We start from the raw sequence: 22,355 nt of genomic DNA on the forward strand, positions 1-22,355 counted from the left end.
TGACTTTCAAAGATAAATTAGCAGTTTATGTGAGACCCTTACAGAGAATCTTTCTACCAGTATCAGAATAACCACAATTATTGGGAAGGATAGGCTGTTCACCAGGGAGATGAGATTTTTCTCTGACTGGGTACTTGTTTGAGCTTGTAGTAAAATGAACTCCGGTTTTCCCAGATAGAAGGTTCTAATATACTATAGAGTTGAGATGAAGCAAATTTAAGATACTTGGCTAAGGAAAGAATTAAAACAATAGAACTTATGTGTACTGCAGAAAATGGCCTTGGAAATGACCCACTTCTTGGAGAAACACAGCAGGACATGCAAGGTCAATTCTAATGTAATTTAGATTTAGTTCCTAATACAGTAGTAGAAGATATTCGGCACAAATGAGGAAGACTATATTTTTTTTTTTCAAAAAGTTTTTATTTATTTATTCATTTATTAACGAAGGCTTACAAGAACAAAAAGGTCAAATTCTTGGAGAGAAAAGAAGATGGGCGGCGGGGGAAGACGATGTAGTTGGAAAAATTCCAGTTCTCTGAGCACCAATGGTAGTTTAGTACTTGGAGATCGAGTAGTTTCATTACCAGGGCTTTGAGAAATCAGGACTGGGGGCAGGAAGGGTAGAGTAAATTTCTACCATCAGTTGTAAGAATTGTATCAGAAATAGTCTAGCAGTAAAATTAGCTGCTTCTAAACTCTTTAAATATGAAATTTTCTGCTATGGTTCTAGGTGTTCAGCATTTTCCAAAGAGGCACTGTGTGAGTATCATAAATGGAAAAATTGTGATATAAATTTAAAATTGCAAACAGTATATAAATAAGGGTAAACCCTAAGCTTTTTCATGAAGATTGTTTCAGAATGGTGGTTGTCTACTCTAATATAGGTCCTTAAGAGAAGACAATAAATTATTGCAGTGAAATCAAGCTATAGCATCTGGTTTCTAAAACCAGTTATTTCTGTATGAGTAGTTCTTGCTTTTCATCCATCTTTGGGTTAATTTGGAATGAATTAACTAGTTTTCTCATAATCTGAAGTTACCAAGAAGTATTTGATAGTAGTAATTACATGTTGGTAAGGTTTATACACAGTACAATACTGAATCAGTGCATACTTGTGGTATATGTATATGTTCATTGTTGATTATATTCTGTAGTAATGATTATCAGTAAAAATGGCAAACAGTAAAGTCTTCAGTTACGTGGTTGAAATAAAACAAATATAATGAGGGACAAACTTTTACAATATACATATGCTATCTCACCTTTTGTACCTTGTGTAATTGAGGGGGGAAAATTTTGACTCTCGGATACAGCCAATACACCCTTTGAAGGTCACTGTTCAACTTGAAACTTTTAAAAAACTGAAATAACAATTCCAATTTCAGACAGATTACCCTTTTAAACAGTATGTCCTGAGTTTGTTTTTAAAAAAAGATTCTTTAAACAAAAAACGAAAAAGGAATTTTCTTCTTTTTTGATATTTGAAGGTCCTTTCAGAAAGGAAAGAATGGACTATACGCTATGATGGAGATTTTTGAGAGTTAGGCGCTAATTCTCCTTTGTGCCTTTGAAAATCTCGCTGTGTGTGCTGTCAAATTCACAAAATATTCAAACTGGAAAAAAAAATATTTTTGCTAATATTTATTTGTAGTAATCTGTTACTTGTCACTGTAGTAGTTGCAAAATTTTCACAGAGAAATTTTTAAAGTTTGCAGTGTCCCTTTAGCTCTTAGGTTGAAAAGAAAGGTGCTACAACAGTTATGACTGGATGGTGTTGACTTTATTTGTGAGTAATTTTGTTTAATGTTTTCTTTTTAATTAAAGAAATGGCTACAAACACCTGATCTTCCTAAAGAAGTATACCTGCATCTAGCCTACTATGTACCAAAAATTTACTGCAGGGGTCCTAACCCTGCTCCACAAAGAGAAGACATGCTAGCACAACATGTACTGCTGGGACCAATGGAATGGTATCTATGTGGTGAAGATCCTGCATTTGGATTTCCAAAACTTGAGCAAGCAAACAAACCTTCCCATCTCTGTGGTCGGGTTTTTAAAGTGGGAGAACCTACATACTCTTGCAGGTAGGTTAATTCTACAATTCCCCTAAATTATTAATTCTCAACTTTTTTTTTTTTGGTGGAAACATTTTTTGTCCTAATGAAAATGTTAACTGTCCATATGTATTTTTAGTATACTTGGAACATGGTGGGTGTTGTCTGGTTTGTTATTGGTAACATACTAAAGACTTAGGAGGAGGAAAAAATTAATTACAGCATCAGTATAATTAAACAGACTTAGTTTTTGAAAATGTCAGCGTTGGTTCTTTTAAAAAAAAAAAATACTCTTAGATAAAGAGGAAGGTGGATAAACTGTCAAATCATGTCCAGGGCTTAAATGCAAAAATTTGAAATTAATTTATCATTAATTTAATTCAAATGTTTAACATGCATCTACAGATGTCCCGATTGTGTTCTGAATATCTTTCAATGAAAAGTTCAATTAATGGTGATTAGATTGATAGGCAAAAGAAACTGATTTGCTCATCAAGTTCAGGCCCCATTCAGATGTCTCTTAAAATCTCATTTTTGTTGTGAAGCCTACAAGAAGTGAATAGGAGGATGTTACCAACTATATTAAAAAACCACACTATCAAGACCTGTATATGACTTAAAGTAACCATGATTTTATTGTCACCTTGTCTGTCTTGTTTCTTTCCCATTTTTTGCTATGTTAACCTTTGTACATTTTCAGCACAAGAACCACATTAGAATGGTCTTACTGGGTTAGACCATGGTCTATCTAGCCCAGTATCATGTCATCTGACAGTGCCCTATGCCAGATGCTTTAAAAGGGAATGAACAGAATGGCAATCATCAAATGATCCATCCCCTTTCATCCAGCTCCAGCACCTGGCAGTCGGAGGCTGAAGGACACCCAGAGCATGGGGTTGTGTACCTGACATTCTTGGCTAATAGTCACTGATGGACCTATCCTTCTTGAACTTATCTAATTATTTTTTGAACCCAGTTATAGTTTTGGCCTTCACAGCATTCTCTGGCAACGAGTTCTACAGGTTGACTGTGTTGTGTGAAGAAATACTTCCTTTTTTTTTTTTTTTTTTTTTTTAAACCTGCTGCCTATTAATTTCATTGGATGATCCCTGGTTTTTGTGTTATGTAAAGGAGTAAATAACATTTCCTTATTCACTTTCTTCACAGCATTCATGATTTTATAGGTCTCTATCATATCCCCCTTTAGTCGTCCTTTTCCAAGCTGAATAGTCCCAGTCTTTTTAATCTCTTCATATGGAAGCTGTTCCATACCTTTAATCATTTTTGTTGCCCTTTCTTTACTTTTCCATTTCTAATATCTTTTTTGAGATGGGCTGACCAAAACTGCATGCAGAATTCAAGGTGTGAGCATATTTACTGCCGTCTTATCTATCCCTTTCTTAATGGTTCCTAACATTGTCATCTTTTTTGACTGTTGCTGTACACTGAGGAGATGTTTTTAGAGAGTTGTCCACAGTGACTCAAAGATGTCTTTCTGGAATGGTAACAGCTAATTTAGACCCAATCATTTGTTTGTTTGTTTGTTTTCCACCAAATGCATCCGATGAAGTGAGCTGTAGCTCACGAAAGCTTATGCTCTAATAAATTTGTTAGTCTCTAAGGTGCCACAAGTACTCCTTTTTCTTTTTGCGAATCATTTGTGTGTATAGTTGGACTTATGTTTTCCAATGGGCATTATTTTGCCTTTATCAATGATAATACTTCTTATTTTATGAAGTGCTTAGCACACTTCTGGTTACTTGAAAAATCATGAATTATAAGCTTACCCTAAATTTAAGCAATTTGTTTCTGTTCTGTCATTCCCCTTTTCTCATTCTGGGATATTTGGGGGTCTTCTGCGCCTGTCCTCCTCTGTGTTTCCGTTCCCCTTTTCACTGAGCCATTGGAGAACGCTGGGGGAGAATGTGGACTATCAAATCCACTCTACTATCGGAAACTCAGTACTGGCTGAAGTGCTGAGCAAGTGTGGAAATGAAGTACCTACAAACAGATTTTCTTCTGTCTCACTATTGCAGCAAGCTAGTGAAGGAGGAAGGGTCATAAATTGAGTTGTGTGAATATCTGATTTTTTTTTTTCAGTTTGCTGGCAGTTCAAAGGGAAAAATTATTTTGAGTCAACTCAAAACAGTTACTTTTTGAATTTCATCTAATTGTAAAGTTGGGGGAAAAGCTTCATTTTGGGTCAAATGAAACATTTTATTTGAGCTGAAACAAAACATGTTTTGGCAATTTAAACTTTGTTCAATAAAAGAAAATGATATTTTGGTCTAGATTCACAAAACTGAGGAGGTGGTGGGCATGGTGGTGCCCCCTTTTTACCCACTAGCCCAGGATCTGGGACTTTAACCCATGTTTCCTATATCCCTGGTGATTGCCCTGATAACCAGGCTATTGGTTATTTTGGGATGGGCCTCTGAGTCTCCCCTGTTGAAGCTGTTTCATTTTGTATTATTATTTGGAGCAGGGACTGGAACCTGGATGAGGCTGCTTTCCCTCCCGCCCCTTACCCCCTGGTTAGTGTCATTCTCCCTCTCTGGATTGATGAATAATTTTTTATACAAAGTGGAGCAGCTTCAACAGGAGATATTGAGACACAGGGGGTCTCACCTGGGATATGGGAAATCTGGATTCAAGTCCCAGTGGGGAGTTGAAGCTTGATCTCCCACATTCTGGGTGAGCAACCTAACCACTGGACTGTTGGGTGTAAGGGTGGTAGTGGCTGCAGAACCATCTCACCACCTTTTGGTTTTGTGATTAGCTCTTAAATACCCTTGTGAATCTAGCCTGAAAAAAATCAAATCTAATTCCTAATCACTGGGCTATAAAGTCATTCTTGCTCTTTCTAGCCCAGAAACATGAAATTTCCCTTACTTGAGCTGGTGAAAACTGCCCTGTGGGAATTACAGTAACTTTTTCCAAACCTGTATTTTTCAAGACCAGCATCTCAAGATATTAAAAAAACAATAGCCAGTGTTGTAGGAAAACATGGAAAAATGCAGTTCCTTGATATAATCGTCAGAGAATGATAGTTATACTGTTTAAATTCACTTGGTGTCTTTATCTCAGAAGAAAATGTGAAAAATAATTCAGGTACACCAATATGATTGATTTTTGCAGTTTTCAATATGGGAAAGTGATTTGTGCATATCAGGATTGAGTCTCTACTTTTCTGCTAGGGCTATAGGACATGTATTGTTGTTGTGTATCCTCTTGTACTTAATAGCTTATACTTTGTAGTTGGCGGCAAATGGGGGAGAATAATTTTTTTCTTAAACCCTCCAGGATACAATTTTTTTTATTTTTTGTAATCCATGAAATACTCTAAAAGTATGAGGACTTGAAAAATATGGTTTATTTATTTTTAAGAAGCTTGTAGACCTGCAGCAATGGATGTTAGGTTTCCATACTTGCCAAATAAATCATCTTTATAACTGCTGGCGAATAGTCATGTGCATTTTTAAAAATCCCATGATTATTAAACAGTTAATTTCCCACTACACAATGTAATAAAAATAACTGATAGCTTGTAACCAGAAACAGGATTATACAAATGTAAGTTATTCAAAACAAAACAGCTTGCTGGGATTAGTCGCAGGTTGTTTTTTTTTTTTTTTTTTTTTTTCCCCCCACTAATTAAATTTGCACTTAAAATAAACTAATGTAAACAAAAAATAGTATTGGTAATATTTATATACATTTATGCTGTGGATCCATGATTATCCCTCTACTAATACTGATTAATTGGGCAAAATGAAATTAAGAATATAGTAGGTGCTTCATAGTTCTTTTAAAAAAAAAAAAATCAAATAAGGGATTAGTTCATGTGAGTTCTTGTTTATATTCTTTCCTGATGGACATCTCAGGAAATCCTTAGTTTCTCTCCAGATATTTTTTTAGATGGTCTTTATTTTCCCGTTGTGAAATCTGACTCTATCTCAGTGGCTGTCAGTCAGTTGCTTATAGTGTCAATATATCTTTGATCATTCTTGTGATTTGTTTTTCAAATGTTTGGCTATATGTAATATACAGTTGCCTTGTTCAGCCATTTACCCGTTTTCTAGAGGTGGTACATCCAAGTGATACAGTTAGTACCTGTAAAAAGTGTTTGCCTTCTCTAAGTGGTCCTTGACCTTCTAATGAGTTCCAAGAACAAGATTTTCACAACAACCAGAAGATTTGTAGGACTAAACTTAGAAGCAAAGAGTTGGTTCCTAATCTTTTTGCATGTAAAAGTTTCATATCAAGGTGTGATGAAAATCTATTTGCACTGATTACTTAGGACCATGTCTAGCACTTGCGTCCTATACCTGAGAAAACTTGCTTCCTGTACCTTAAAAACAGGTTTGAATCTGGTAAAATAGCTGGGTTACCAGTTAATGAACTTGTTTCATCTACTGAAGGTAATGTGTACATTACCCAAATGCTTTTCCAGGCTTACTGCCCAGGCTGTTCTTCATAGCCATTCCTGCTCTAGGAATAGTTTTTGATACGACAATGAGAGGAAATTCTATCACATTTCTGAATAACAAACAGTTTAGCAAGAAGGCTCACATTCATGTATTTTGAAAATAAACTGTTGTGAGATGCATAGTTTAAAAGTTAAAGTAATATTTTTTTGTTTAATTTTTTCCTCTGTTTGCTTACAGAGACTGTGCAGTTGACCCAACTTGTGTGTTATGTATGGAGTGCTTTTTGGGAAGTATTCATAGAGAGCATCGATACAGGGTTAGTAATCTTATTGGAGTATATGAATTGGGTAAAATTTTTCTCTTATGAATGGGTATATTCAGAGTTCCAGTATATAATTTATATTTTAGGGTGTTTATGTATTTCAAAATAAAGTGTGCATATGAATATACATGCACGGTATGGTTGGAGTGAAAAATGTGCAGTGTAATCTTACTAGACCTGGGAGTTGTAACCTCAGTTTAAAAGCTTAGCTTTAACAAGACTTAGTTAATATTTGAAACCACTGAGCAAATTATCGTAGTGTTCCTACACTTTAATCTTAAATACATTCACAATTCTAAATTAAACCTAAACTGGAGTTAGTTTTATTATGTTTAAACTTGTGGCTTTCAACCTTTTTCATTTGTGGACCCCTAAAAAATTTCAAATTGAGGTGCAGACCCCTTTGGAAATTCAACCTGTCATCCGCAGACCCCACCATAGAAATATGAGACTGAAAACTGACTGAACAGAATTCAACTATAAGTGTTGCATATGCTCAGCATAGCATTGAGCACAGTGTGAGGAAGGGCACTAAACTGTGGGCTTCTATGGTAATGGCACTTTCAGATTTTGACCTGGAGGTGGGGGTATTCACATACTTTTGATTGATCAGAAAAATGGAATGCCTTTTCTGGAGTTTAGAACTTTATTTTCATGGTTACTTTATGCAGACACTTTAGACATAGTGTGCAGATCTCCAGGGGTCTGCAGAACAAAGGTTGAAAATCACTGTGTTAGACATAGTTTCACTTAGTTTGGGCACTACATTTAGGCTTGTGTTTTTTTGTTTTTTTTTTTTTTAAAAGGTGTCGAACAAACTTATGAGTGAGAGAAGTTAGTTTAAAAAAAGGAACATTTTGGTTTCTTAGATTTAAACATACTTCTGCACTGCCACGAATTCCTGCGCAACAGAAATTTGTTAATGCATGAGTAAGACCCTACCAAATTCATGGTCCATTTTGGTCAGTTTCACGGTCATAGGATTTTAAAAATCGTAAAAGTCTTGATTTCAGCTATTTAAATCTGAAATGTCATGGTGTTGTAATTGTAGCGGTCCAGACCCAAAAAGGACTTGTGAGGGGTTGCAAGGTTATTGGGGGAGGGGAGGGAGGGTTGCAGTACTGCTACACTTACTTCTGCGCTGCTGCCTGCAGAGCTGGGCCCTCAGTCAGCAGCTGCCACTCTCTAGCTGCCCAGCTCTGAAGGCAGCAGCACGAAGTAAAAGTGACATGGTATGGTATTGCCACCCTTGCTTCTGTACTGCTGCTGACGGGGCTCCGCTTTTAGAGCTGAGCACCTGGCCAACAGCTGCCGCTCTCCGGCCACCCAGCTCTGAAGGCAGCACAGAAGTAAGGGTGGCAATATTGCAACCCCCCTAAAATAACCTTGTCAGGGGCATCAGGTTTGTATAATTTTTGGTGGTGCCCAGAACAGGTCCAAGTCTCTCTTCCCCATCCCCCACCTGCCTAAGGCTCTGGGAGGGAATTTTGGATGCAGGAGGGGTGAGGGGTCGGGCTCTGGGCTGGGGCAGGGGATGAGGGTGTGGGGGACGGGCTCTGGGAGGAAGTTTGGGTGCGGGCTCTGGGCTGGGGCAGGGGTGTTGGGGTGTGGGAGGGGGTGCAGCGCTTACCTTCGGCAGCTCCCAGAAGCGACCCATACCCCCTCTGGCAGAGGGCTCCTAGGAGGGGTCTCCATGTGCCACTGCCCGCAGGCACTGCCCCTGCAGCTCCCATTGGCTGCAGCTTGGGGTGTGGGCAGCACGCGGAGACATGCCCCCCTCACCTCCCAGGGTCGCAGGGACAGGCTGGCTGCTTCCGGAAGTGGAGTAGGCAGGCAGGAAGCCACCTTAGCCCCATTACACTGCCGGTGGGTGGGAGCCCCTGGGCCCTTTCAGATTGCTTGGGGGTGGCAGGTGGGGCCGGGGGAGGTGCATGGGGGCAGCAGGCAGGGCCGGGGAGAGACCTGGCTCTGAACTTTGGTGGAGCCGGGCCCCCGCGCTCATATTGGTGGAGTATGTGAACTATGGGCCGATACAACTCACCGCCCCTGAACTTTGTGACCCATCTACAACTCCCTTTTGGGTCAGAACCCCCAATTTGAGAAATGTTGGTCTACCCTGTGAAATCTGTATAGTATAGGGTAAAAGCACACAAAAGACCAGATTTCACAGTCCATGACATGTTTTTCATGGTTGTGAATTTGGTAGGGCCCTGTGCATCAGAGAGAGAAAGTGAAACTCTAGAAAGAAAAGTGACATAGGTTAGTCTGTCAAGCTGAGTGAAATATGAAAGTAAATACACATAGCTGAAATGCTCATATTGGTGGAGGGTGTTAGTATGCACTCTTAATTTAATAACTAGGAACGCAATATGAAACAAGAATAGAGGCTTTTGGAGGTGTAAAGTATTCTGTCAAAATGAAGAGACCTGAGCACCGTGACTAGACAGAAAACGAGAATGTGTACTGTGAAGAATCTGTGCATCAAAAATAGGTGTCAGAATCATGTATTTATGAACTCCATTCACAATTGTGATTTAAGAAAGAATTATATTCAATACTTATTTCAAGAGCTTTTAATTTTAAAGTGAAGTTTTACTAACAGCATGGAAATAGAGCAGTGCAGTGTACAAATGCACTTATTGTCATTAGAGAGACAAGGCGAGCGGGGTAATATTAGACCAGCTTCTACTGGTCAGAGACGCAGGCTTTTGAGCTATGCAGAGCTCTTCGGGTCACAACACTGTAAACAATTTTTTTTTCACTATCGACTTTAGTAAGCGTAACAGAAGCCAGTTGTTATAAATGTGGCCCTCAAACTCTAGTGACTATCCCTCAGATGTCCCTATATAGTAGGATGTAGCAGTATACAATTCGTTTTCAAAACTAAGTGTACTGTTTATAAACGACATAATGGAAAAATTTTAAATATTGGAATTTGAATAAAAAAGATTCTATTTAAAAAATAAAAATAAAATCAGACCAGTCATCTGTGACTGATTCAGAATAAATGTATGCTTGTAATTTCTGTGTTCTATAAATACAGCATATGCTGTATGTGACCTGCCCACACCTATGCTCTAGAGTTACTTTAACAATATAATTGAAAGTATTTTTTTTTTTTTTAAAGAGATGAACGATGTATTGACATGTTTTTACCATATTTATTTGAGTAGCATACAGGGAAATCTCTAATAACATAAAGGTTAATGTATTGGTGCTTTCAGTATACATAGATCTTGCACATGCATACAGTTTTGTGTGTTTTAAACAACTTCAGATGACGACATCAGGCGGAGGAGGTTTCTGTGATTGTGGTGATACTGAAGCTTGGAAAGAAGGTCCGTACTGTCAAAAGCATGAATTTAACACAGCAGAGACGGCAGAAGAGGAGGTAGTAAATACAATTTTTAAATATAGATATTGTGTAATAGTGATAATTTAGGACATTGTACGCTGCCAGACCAAATTATGCACAATTCTGAAATTCAGAAGGTAAGGGAAAATAAATCTCTAATCATCTTGTATGTGACTTCTGTAAGGTTATAAATTCACCTCAAAAATAAGAAAACTAAATGCTATAGAAATAATATCTATATACTTCAGTGTTGTAGTGAAATGATGGACTCTTACATTTTTAATAAATATTGGAGCATTTGTAGTGTCCTAATATTTGTTAAAGCTTTAAGACCATGAGTAAACCAAATTGAAAGAGAATTTTTGTGTTAGAAATTATTTAGTTGGTTGAAAATTCTGTCTTTATATGTTATTTAATATATCATCTCAGCACATTGATATTTGTAACTTTTTATCTAAAGTAATTTAAAAGAAGTTATTTAGAACGGAAGCTGTTTTTAGTCTTCTCTACTCAGCCAGTAAGTAAAACAAATTGGAAACTTGCAGCATGCTAAATATAAATATTATACACTAGATGAAATTAATATAAAATTACATATTAAAACTATTTTGAAAACAAGCTATTTAGATTGAAAAGTCAAGCATGCAAAAAAAGAAAAAGCTAGATATCTGGTTGCCCAGGTAGCCTTAGTTCTGTCCCTTCTTCATCTACCCTATGCACTGAATGAAGAAAGGGTGCTGTGTGGAAAAAGAAGTGTAATTAAAGACTGCATTGCAATGCATGCATACAAGGGAGCAAACTAAGTTTGTACATGCAACCTAGATTCTGACATTTCTTAACTCTCATGTGCTAGACTTTCCAACCTAAATAACTTTCTTTTAAAGTAGTTTTTTAATGTAACTTCCAAGGGGTTTTTAACAGGAAAAAGTTTAAAACAAGTCATTTTTGTTAGTTACAAATGTAACAAACCCTCATCATAGATCATCAGCAGGGTTTGAACCATGAATCTTCTGCACTACAACAGATTTCTACCAGTTGAGATACGGGGCTAATCATGTTAGCTGGTAGCATAAGAAGGATGTTAGTCCAGAAAGATGGATGGACAGCTAGTGCTGTGTGCTGGGTCCAAGGAGGTTTATGTGGGGAATCTGGTCTGGCTCTCCATTTCTTCTCCACTGGGTCTGAGAGAGTGTCTTCCCTTTTTTGGTGCCCCCACAGAGGAGCTGGGAGCTAAAGGAGGTGGTGCAGGAGCCTAACATTGCTGTGTCTGGTGTGCGTGCATGCACGCTCTCTCCTTCCCCCCCCCCCCCCCCATGTGCTACAGCTGCTCCAACAACTGCTAGATGTTTCCAGGTAGTGTGGTGTGGTGGTGGTATTGTGCTACTGCTGCTGCTTGATAAATGTGTGGACCTGACTCTTCAGAATGGTTTGTTAGTTACTTCTGTATGCTGCCAAAATTTCCCATGGAACACAAATAACAGAAGGGAAATGGTGACTTTTAACAGTTTATAGCTCTGCCAGATCTGAACGCAACTTAATGGGAGAAGGGAAGAAAAGTCCCTAATCTGAGGGCCATGTCTCTGCTGAATTTCAAAGGCCTGCTGCAAAAAATGGAGATATTTAGAGCCTCTCTAAAAGAAGACCACAAGAATATTTTGTAACTGAAAGTGTTGGGCATCTCATTACTGTTTTATATTTGTCTGTCTAACTGCTCTAGGAGCCTCTAACATATACTTAAAAATATATCAAATCAGAGAAAGAAACAGCAATCCCGTATATTTAAAAAGCTAGGGGAACAAGGCAGCCCAAATAAACCAAATCCCCATAATACTTAATATTCGTATCAACACTATGCTTCTTCAGCAGCTCTTTTAAGAAGATATTTCTGCAGCATTTATTATTTTTCATTTGTATTTCCACATCGTGTAGGAGTCCTAATCATGGATCAGGACCCCGTTGTGCCTGGTGTTGTACACAGAACAAAAAGGCAGTCCCTGCATTAAGAAGCTTACAACCTAAGTAATAAGAGAAGATATCTAACAGATGGATACAGGTAGCGAGGTGGGGTGAGGACAAGAAAACAGTGAGACAGCATTGGTCGGCATTGTAGGCAGCAGTATCAGTGCAGCAGCAGCCGCATAACTATTGTCAGTTTTTTTTTTTTTTGTAGGCATTATGGCAAAGGAAAGCTTTAAGCAGGGTTTTGAAAACAGGTTAGTGAGGTGGCTTTGTGCATGTTTACAGGGAGCTCCTAGCAAGTGACACAGGGAACACAAAGGTTGTTGGTTTGAAAACTTAACAAATGGGTAATTCAGGCTGGCATCATGGATTGATCAGAGGCAGGATAGGGAATGAGATGCTAGGTAGGGTGGGGATGGCTCAAAGGGCCCAGAAAATGATAAGCAGTTTGTTTAGACTTGGTAGGATTAGATTTTTATCGGTAAATGTCTGTTTTTTTTTTTTTTTTACCATATACACACAAATTTGACAAATATTTCTAGCTGTGATGATCAAAATTTACAAATGGGCAATGTAAGCTTGAGAACTTATGAGAGTTTGATATTTATTTTTTGTATATTTTGGCATGTGATGTTGACAGTTTGCGTTTTAACAGTTATTAAATATTAACTATTTGAATCTTAACAGCTACATTCCTGCCTCCTAGTTTTTTGGTGGCTGTGAAATTTTAAATAGAAAAAATGCTTAAAACTCCTAATTTCATGAAACTGAAAATTTTAATTGATCAAAATCAGGAAGAGAAGCTTCGAAATAAACATAGATATTATCTGTCAAAATTACAACAAAAAAAATTGAATTCTGCCATGCCTACTTACGTTGGCTGCTACAAACAAGGGGAAGCCAGGGGAGAGATGCAGAGAGCAGATGAGAAGCCATTAGTGATGATGGACTGGAACTTCCAGTCACGTTGCCAAGTGACAATGATGCACAATGGCGAAAGAGAACAGGTGATGCTCTGAGAGGGGGAACTCAGCAGCAGAGATTAAAAAGAGAGCAATACTTGAAGACCAAGTCCATGGAACAGCCCTTATGGTAAGTGTACAGGTTTAATGAAGAGGAGAGGATGAGGAAACATGCAGTTTAAGGGGCAGATGGGTTATCATGGAAGTTGATGTCACCAAATATGGGTGTGGGAGATTGCAAGGAGAGGAAAAGAGTCAAAATCATAGAGCAGGGTTGATGGGGTGAGTTGGGTGGACAGTAACGTGGAGGAGGAGAGAAGAGTTGAATGCAGCGGTGTTCAGAAGAGGTGGAGGAGTGGGATGGGGAGGTGGGAGGGATTGGAAGTGACAGGAGAGCAGAAGACCAGCATCCTCACCATGGCGTGATCCACAGTGGGGAGTGAGAGAGAAGGAGAGGCCTTCGTAAGAGAAGGCAGTTGTAGGGGCATTGTCAGAGGAAGGGAGGCAGGAGCTGGAGGGAATAACATATGAAGAGGCTATGGATTGCTGTGTTCTTTTTAGAGATGGACAGCTAGAGAAGAGGAGGGAGGTTAGGAATGGTGGCACAAGACGGGTGGAGATAGTGCCAGAGTTGTCGTCAGAGGTGATGAGGACGTTCAGATTTGGGACCTAGATTTCTGCTGCTAGTGGAGGGAATTAGATGGGATGGAAGGCGGCAGAGATGTAGGTAAAGGTGGTAGAACTGTAGAGGGAGTGAGGGTAACCAGGAAGAGGAGTTGGTGGTGGGAGAAAAGGGAGGAGGAGGAGGAGAATGATGATGCAAAAAAGAGATGTGGTGACAGCTGTGGGTGAGTGGCAGATAGTCTGTAGTTTAATAGATCCTGGGGTATTTTGGACCCTGGGGTAGGACAAGGAGTGCATTCCAAAGGAGAGGTAGATAGGTCCATCAATGGCTATTAGCCAGGATGGGCAGAATGGTGTCCCTAGACTTTGTTTGCCAGAAACTGGGATTGGGTGACAGAGCATGGATCGCTTGATGACAACCTGTCTGTTAATTCCCTCTGGGGCACCTGCCATTGGCCACTGTCAGAGGACAGGATACTGCACTTGATGGACCCTTGATGGCTTTAGTTTGACCCAATATGGCCGTTCTTATGGAATGTACTTTTTTTAATGACAAATGAATTTCTTAAAACTGAAAACTGCAATAATATGATACCCATCAGCCCTGCATAAAACTAATAAATCAATCATCTGGAGCTTTCTGAAGTTAAATTAGTTCATGGAAAAATTGGCTCTATTTATCTTGAGGCCATTTTAATTCTCCTAATGGGGAGAAGAGGTTGTGGTGGTGGTTTTTGTTTTTGTTTTTGTTTTAATGAAAGGAGAAAACACATGAGCCAGGAAAATAAGAGAAAAATGGTTATTGGAAAGTCACTATATCTGTATTAAGCCTCAATTTTAATGGATTATTTTCAGGAGCCAAAAAGAATATAACATCTGACTGACCTATCATGCATTATTTGTTTACTTAATATACATTTTTAACTTAAGTCCAAGTTGTGGAGGTTTTTTAAGTGATTCCTAATTTTTGTTTCTATATCCACTATGTGTGTGTGTTCTTCAAAAGCCTGTCTGTCTGTCTATCCACATTGACCAGCCTTTGAAACCAAAAATACATCACTCAATTCTGATGATTAAAGGCTAGATTCTTCCACCTTCCTTAGATCTGATAGAATAAGTGTGGCAGAATGTGGTACTATGGCCCTGTAAACATAAAGACTATGATATTTTTTTCTAGCTAAATATTTAAAGTGACTACTGTGCAAGGGAAGCAACTCTTTTGCTGGTCTTTATCAGTCACACAGCTGCTAACTGTTTAGTTTTCAATAAAATCCTAACAAGTCTGATGACATAGATTCTAAAATAAATGTGTAATTGTATCTATGTGCATAGTACAGAGTCATTACCTGGTACAAATTTCTTACATGGTTACACTGGCATGTTTGATACAAAGAAGTAGATACATAAGTGATAAGTCAGGCCTGATATAATAGGATATGTAACAATTATGTTCCCACTTATATATAATTTCTTTTTAAAAAGGATAACTTGCAAACATGGTGTTAACCTTAATTGTATGCTGGATACCCCGAATAGCCAAGATTATGAGGGTCATTCAGTACAAATTTATTTAAAATATCTTCAATTTTTGTTTTTGTTCAGTGAGTTGGTCCCCCTGAAATCTGGTCTGGTCAACCCTTGCTCTGCACTTGCAGCAAGCTATATTATCTCAATTACCATGAAGTCCATTATAGACTGGCTCCATGCTAGAGGGAAGACTAAACACTAGAGAGTTAGTGCATGGTGTGGTTTTACAATTTAAAAAATAAAAAAACTGCACCTTTTTTTTTTTTTAGCCTTTCAATTATAAAATAATTTTAAAAGGTAGTAAAATAGCACCATGTGCTCCAAAGGCTTTCTATCAGCTGCCTATGCCTCTCAGGAGGCTACCTTTGCTCCAGTGAAGTTCTCTGGAACATCATGTTGCATTCTGATGCATATGGTTGTGGAGTAGGAGTAGATAGTGGTTACTCCAGGGAATCTGAAATCATGAGTGGGCAAATACAGCTTTGAATCTTTGCTGTGCTCAACATCCTTCTTACCTTTCCTATTTTCAGATTGATGACATAACCTTAAAGATAGTTAATAATAAAATATGTATGGGTCATGTCATTTTACTTCAATACCATTTTCTTCTTAAGTGGACCATGTGCTCCTTTTAAGGAACAATCTAAATTTTCAGCATCAATGACATCACCAAACTAGTGTGCACTGCTTTCCAAAGTCAAGTTGTACTGCCTCTCTCACTCATTTATCTTAATATATTATTATTAATTATTGTAATGACAGATTTGCTAAGATTAACAGTTGCTTGTTCTTCATGTGTTTAATGCTACTTATCAGGAGGAGGTAAAAACTCTTATAAAAATTTGCTTTGGAGTAAAACTTGTCAAGAAGAAGGAGAGGAGACGGGGAATTGGTTTGCTAGCCTGAAGTAACAGTTTGATTTTTTGCAAACATTATTTCTAGTTTAGGATTCCAAGTTTGCAGTCATAAAGCTCTAAAAGGATTTCAGTTAAATAAATAAGCTGAAATGTGATTGTTCTACACTAGTTTCTAATCACTTGTGTTTTGTCCAAAAATAGAACCATTATCTGCTAATTTTAGTTGCCACTCTGTCTTATAGTTTGAGCAATGACATTGCACTGCTGGGGGCTCAATGAACCAACTTCATATTCTTTTGGGTTTTATTCTGTCTTCCTTTTAAGTTATGAAGATGCAATAACAGTTTAAAATAAATCCGGGATATTAAGAATGAAACTGTTCTGGGTGCAAGCAGTCATTCTCCATTTCCTTTTCCACCCCTCCCTCCCCCAATGTCATTTAGTTCCTTAGTGTAGATGACACCTACATATTTGGACCATTTCTATTTTTCACATGCTTATGGGGGGAATTCAGTACATATTTCCTACCAGATTATAATCACTTCAGTGAGTCATTACAATCAAACTGGCTTTCTTCAGTTTTTTGTGGAATTCATGCATGCTTTACAGACTTTTTTCTGCACTGAATTTCTGCTTTTGAAAATAAATTGGTACGGTATGCATAACTAGTGAATGGCTGTAATTTTAAATTCCACTGTGGCATTAAATGGGATAGTATAAATTTAGTATTTATGTGTTTTGCATTTTGGTGTAAACTTCTAGTTTAGATGTGACCATTGAGTACCACCATAGCTTGGAAATATTTAACGAGAAATTATCATATGGTTACACAGAAACAGGCAAGAGAGAGAGGAGTGAAATATAGTCTTTTGGCACCTGGAATCTTGTTTACAATTTGTAACATACTATAACTAGTGTGAATACAAAATGTGATAAAAGGAGATGTGGCTTTGATAATTGTTGATACTATAACTTACTAAGTTAAATTAAATATGAAGAAATGTCCAATATAAGCAGGATAATGGGAATGAGGGTTTGAGCCCAAACTCAAATGGTTCTTGTTGTTGTTGCTCATTTTCTTTGTTTAATTTTCCTATAATGTTTTTCTACTATCTTACTACAATCAATTTCACTTTTCAGGATCCTCTGGTGCATTTATCGGAAGATATGATAGCAAGAGCTTATAACATTTTTGCTATCATGTTTCAATATGCAGTAGATATATTAACATGGGAAAAAGAAAATGAATTGCCACCTGGTTTAGAGACTGTGTAAGTATATTCTTTGTGTTTGAGGTTTTCAAGATGTGCAGGTGTTTGAACTATAAAACTTAAATGCTCACTTTAGTTTACATTAGTGATACTTGGACTGCGGCTCGCGAGCTGCAAGTGGCTCTTTAATGTGTCTTCTGCGCCTCTTTGCAGCACATGGTATTAAAACACTGATTTAATTATTAACAAGTCAGGATGTTTTTACTATGTTATTAACAAATTAAGTTATCAACTTGCACTAAGTTATTAACTTATTTGCTGTAAATATGAATAGTACTTCAGTAAATGAAACAATGAAGTCACACTACTGTGACTATTTTGGGTAAGCTGATCACTAATTTGGCTCCTGAGCCACTGAGCTCTGTGTATCAATATGCTGTCTTCCTTTAACTCCAATAGGAAGATGATGTAGATAAGTGTCTTTCAAAACATTTTACAGTTGGGATCATACAATGGATCATCTTTCTCCCCTTTCATGCTTCCATAGACCATCTCCAGTGTTGTCTGGTGCTCAGATAATATCCTTGTAGCAGCTACAATTGTTTACAAGGAAAAATAGTATTTAATTCTATGTAGCATCTTAAAACAAGTAGGGGGGGGGTTGGTGCCACTTGACCAACCAACTCTCTTCAAACCCACTCTGTTGGTCCGTGAATTACAACTTGGGAATTATCATCACTCTAGAGTGAAATTAGCACTAGGAATAAAACATCTTTATTTAAAATTTGATTCTACTACAGTAGTTTCTTTTAGTTCTGTTTTGTGTGGGGAAAATACTGTAAATGGTGGAAGTTATAGAATTATATTTAACACTGATTTACATTTTTTGATAAAAGTATGGAGAACTTGTCTAATGGCTTTATTGGTTTAGTATCTTATGTTATGAAGTGGTAAACATAGATTTGCAAAAGACTTCTGGATTCTGGTTGCTTGGTAGAGAGAGTCCGTTATGGAGACCTAGAAAAGAAAAGGGTAGGAAAATAGCACCAAAGCTATGGGAGAATATTGTGTAACAAGTATGTTAGATAATTTTTTCTTACTAGAAAATAGCTAGCCCAGAATACAAAAAGTGCACAGAAGTAAAGTCAGGAATTGTCAGACTAACTTAATACTCTGCATCTTTACTCACTAGGAGCTTAATCCTTCAAGGTGCTGAGCACTCCTGTAAGGTGCAGAATGCCTTTAACTCCCATTGAAGTTAGTGGGAATTGAAGGCACTCATCAGCTTCAGGCTAAAGCCCTGTTGATTTACATCATTAGTGCCAGGGTTAACCCAAGCTTAGATATTTGGCTTGTTGGAAATTATTAAAATTAAAAATAGATTAGAAGCTTAGCACTTAATTATACAAATGTGGTCTTTATTTTATAGTGAGAAGAGTGACACTTACTACTGCATGCTTTTTAATGATGAAGTCCACACGTATGAACAAGTTATATACACTCTCCAGAAAGCTGTCAACTGTACACAGAAAGAGGCCATTGGTTTTGCAACAACAGTAGACAGAGATGTAAGTAACTTCCTTGCTGGAACTTTAATTAAAAGTAAGGTCAGGGTGAATATATATGACTAAACTTAGTATTTCTTACCTTTGAAGTGGTTTTGAGTCTTTCCAGTATTCTTTTTCTCCTTTTGCCCCTTGGCAGATAAAAGGCTTTCAGGAGGGAATAGAGAAGAGCTGACAGTTTCACAGCAGCTGGAGAGAGCAGGGAGTTTAGCACCTAGTTGACTTTATCTTAAGGGGCCCACTGATCTCCTCAAGATCACCCTCCTAGCTCTGCACATCCCACAGCTGATTGTATGTTTGAGGATGGAATTCTTTTCTTCCAGGATACATTCGTGCCTCATTTCTACATCAAACCATTGGCCATCTCCTTCAGGGAAGGCACTTCCTCTATGTCCTTCTTTCAGGCTGTTCTTTGCTGATGGGAAGTGAGAGAGTTAGTTTGGGGCCTCAAAACATCTAAAGTTAAACATGACTTTTTTCAGTTATTCTCCCTGTCCCAGATAATATTTTTGTAATATCATTGGTTAGGCATCATATAACTTAAAAGGGACACTCCTCTGGTTAGGCCTAAAAAGTGCTGGACTTTTCCCATATTGTACATCCATACTGCAAGGATTTCTTTTTTTTTTTTTTTTTTTTTTAATAACTGAACCTTGCTGCATGGTAAGAGGCTGACACCTGAATTGATGTTTTTGAAAGCAAACCAGTTCATATGTACTATAAAACAACTTGGGAGCCACTTTGTTTATAATACAACATGAATAACTCAACTGTGCACATTTTTAATAGGCATATTTAACACTAAAGAAAGAATCACTGATTATAAGGTCCCCAAAATATTCAGGTAAAGTCAGCACTGCAGGCACTATCAGACTAGTCGGGTGAAACGATAGGCCTAACAAGCTTTACAATATAGCTTCTTTAAAGGTATTAAAATATATCTTATGATATAAAATGTCCTACTTTTCCAGCTAATTTAAAAATACCTTCATACAAATACTATAAAATATACTTTAATAGGAATTAGTGTTGTTAAATATTTGAATAAGAAGGTGACTGTCAGATTCTTAGGATCATATTAAGCTTTTTCTAGAAAGCAACTGCAAATGTGATTAACATAAATGGTGACTTATTGCCTGTGATTTACTGTTCTCATTTACATTAGGACATAGAGTTTAAGCTTATTCTTGTGTTTCAACAAGCTGCTTATTATCATCTTGTTTTTATAAATTTAAAGGGCCGTAGATCAGTCCGATATGGAGACTTCCAGTATTGTGATCAAGCAAAGTCAGTAATAGTGGTGAGTGATCTTACATAATCTATTCTTCTTAGATTCCCAGAAAATGCTTAGTACAGCACAGTTTTGAAATACCATGTACTATTTTGATATTTTAATGTGCAAAATATTAATTTTAACTAATAACTCTGTGGTGGAGGTTGAGGGTGACCGTACAATGCCAGTCTTTACTTTCTTGCATCTTTTGTGGCCTAATCCTCATACCAGTGCACTTCTGGAAACAAGAATCTCAGGTCTAGGGCAGTTTTGACAAATCATATTTCCATCTCTGTAATTCTCAATACTTAAATCAGCATTTGGTATGATGTTTTTATTTCACTCTTAAAGAGCGGAAAATATCTCATGGAAATTTTCGTATTTACAAATTTCTCCTTTTCTTGATGGTTTTTTTTCCTTCAGTTTCTTGTTTTTAGGTACGCTTGCATGAAAGGAGAATTTTTGTTACTTAGTTCATCTACTCTTAATTATTCCTTGCTTGAAATACTAATATTCTGTGATCACATTCAACTAGCTGTTGTCAGAGGGGATGACTTCAGGTTAAGCCTCAGAAGCAGATATTCATAAGCAGCAAAGAACCTGGGTTTCTTATGCAAGTGTCATGAATAATAAAAGTTTGTCTTCTACATTTGTGCTTGTCCTTTTTTAAACTTTAGAATCATAAATGCATAATATTTACCCAAGATTCTTTTCGTATATAAAGTCTAGAAATTTTTAAATTTTAGACTAAACTGAATACAAGTTTGCAAATTCTACTTTACAGTAACATTTACAAATATTGCTTTCTAAAGAAAAGAGAAAAAATATTTCCAATCTCTCAGATTTAAGTGTGTTACAAAAATGTCTTTTTGTAGTTGATTTAATGAACTGGGAAAATCATTTTCATGCTTCCAGATTGGAGCAGAGTTCTTACTGTGGAAATATTTTAATCACTTTTTAAAGCAGCACTTTCCAGTGAAGTTTGTGGGGAATTCTCATTAAAATACATGGTATATGTCACAATAGTTTTGAGACTACACATCAGATCATACAAGTAAAAGTAACTTATAAAATGCTTAAGCTATCCTAGAATCTTACACTTTATCACCAATAAAGTCAAGGAACTGAATTTGTTGTGTGTTACTGTGATAAAAAATTGTTCATTTTATCAGTGAAAGCATAAGTCTCACTGACATAGTTAACTGTTAAATACATTTTCAGTTTTACAATTTAAGTTTTAAGCTATAAAGATAAAAGTTGAATAATGTAAGGAAAATGAGTGAATTTTTTCATAGGGACATCTGTTTACCATCAGAACTTTTCAAGTGAATTACCTGTGTGAAACAATTTATTGTATGTATAGTATTAGAATATTTTTGGTTTTCATTCAGTTTTACTAACTGAAGTGACTATCTTCAAGTATTGAAGTATTTTGGAAAAAACATAATTTCATATCTCTGTGAACAGGCTTTCATGCTGCATGCTTGTTTAGGTTCCAGAAACATATAATTACTTTTCAAAATTTGGCATTTTATTTAGTTGAAGGGACACCATCAACTTGAAAATTGCATTTCCATATCAGTTATCTTTACCTATTGTTATTACAAGTAATCCCAAACATTAGTAGCACAGTAAGAGATCAAAGGGGAAATGCACTGAAATTAAAGAAATGTGTTTACTTTGTGGATGGTTACTTTCACTGTTTTTGTAATCAACTGCTATGTCACTCTTATGCATTGCTCTGGAGGAAGCTCGCTTTCATACTTTCTGCCTGAGGTTTTTCAAAAGGGTGTGTATCAATAAGAGGCAGGTGTTAGATGTGTGCCCAGGAGAAGAGGAAAGGTGATGGGGAGGGGTAGCTAAGCATGTTGGGTGTTAGTTTTTGACCTGGCCAAAAGACCGTTCAAAACATCATCTTATTTTTTTATTGAAAGTTTTTATAACAAACTGTTATACTGTTTCAGTGCTCAGTCAGAAAATTATACAGTGCACTCCTGTTTATCTGAAGGGCCTGGGGAATATTTGAAATGCCTGGTTAACTGGGGTTCTGTTAATCAGAAGTGCTATTAACTAATGTAGGCCTACCTTGGGTGGGGGAAGGGAGAAAATACTATGGATATCAATAAAGGGAATTCAGAAAACTGGAATTTATACTGGATTTTTTTTTTTCCCAGCTAAAAATTTTAAGAGTAAAATTGACAGTTTTCCTTGTT

The 22,355-nt window shown here is 37.1% G+C and overlaps 1 protein-coding gene across 13 annotated transcripts in view; it reads left to right on the plus strand.

Annotated features, from left to right (window-relative positions):
- UBR2 (ubiquitin protein ligase E3 component n-recognin 2) overlaps nt 1-22,355 on the plus strand; it is a 124,545-nt gene that overhangs the window by 2,737 nt on the left and 99,453 nt on the right. For 12 of the 13 annotated variants that reach the window (XR_006280278.1, XR_006280279.1, XR_006280277.1 and 9 more), the window contains exons 2-7: nt 1,828-2,087; nt 6,725-6,803; nt 10,087-10,200; nt 17,234-17,364; nt 18,734-18,872; nt 20,107-20,169. Coding sequence is in view for 9 of the 13 variants with exons in the window: in XM_038397673.2 (XP_038253601.1) it covers nt 1,828-2,087; nt 6,725-6,803; nt 10,087-10,200; nt 17,234-17,364; nt 18,734-18,872; nt 20,107-20,169 (786 nt within the window). In the remaining 4 variants the exon portion in view is untranslated. Of the gene's footprint in view, nt 1-733; nt 763-1,827; nt 2,088-6,724; nt 6,804-10,086; nt 10,201-17,233; nt 17,365-18,733; nt 18,873-20,106; nt 20,170-22,355 lie in introns of all 13 variants that reach the window. The other variant, XM_038397675.2, reaches the window with a different exon arrangement.

This window comes from Dermochelys coriacea, chromosome 3 (genome assembly GCF_009764565.3).
Source record: "Dermochelys coriacea isolate rDerCor1 chromosome 3, rDerCor1.pri.v4, whole genome shotgun sequence".
NCBI lineage: Eukaryota > Metazoa > Chordata > Testudines > Dermochelyidae > Dermochelys > Dermochelys coriacea.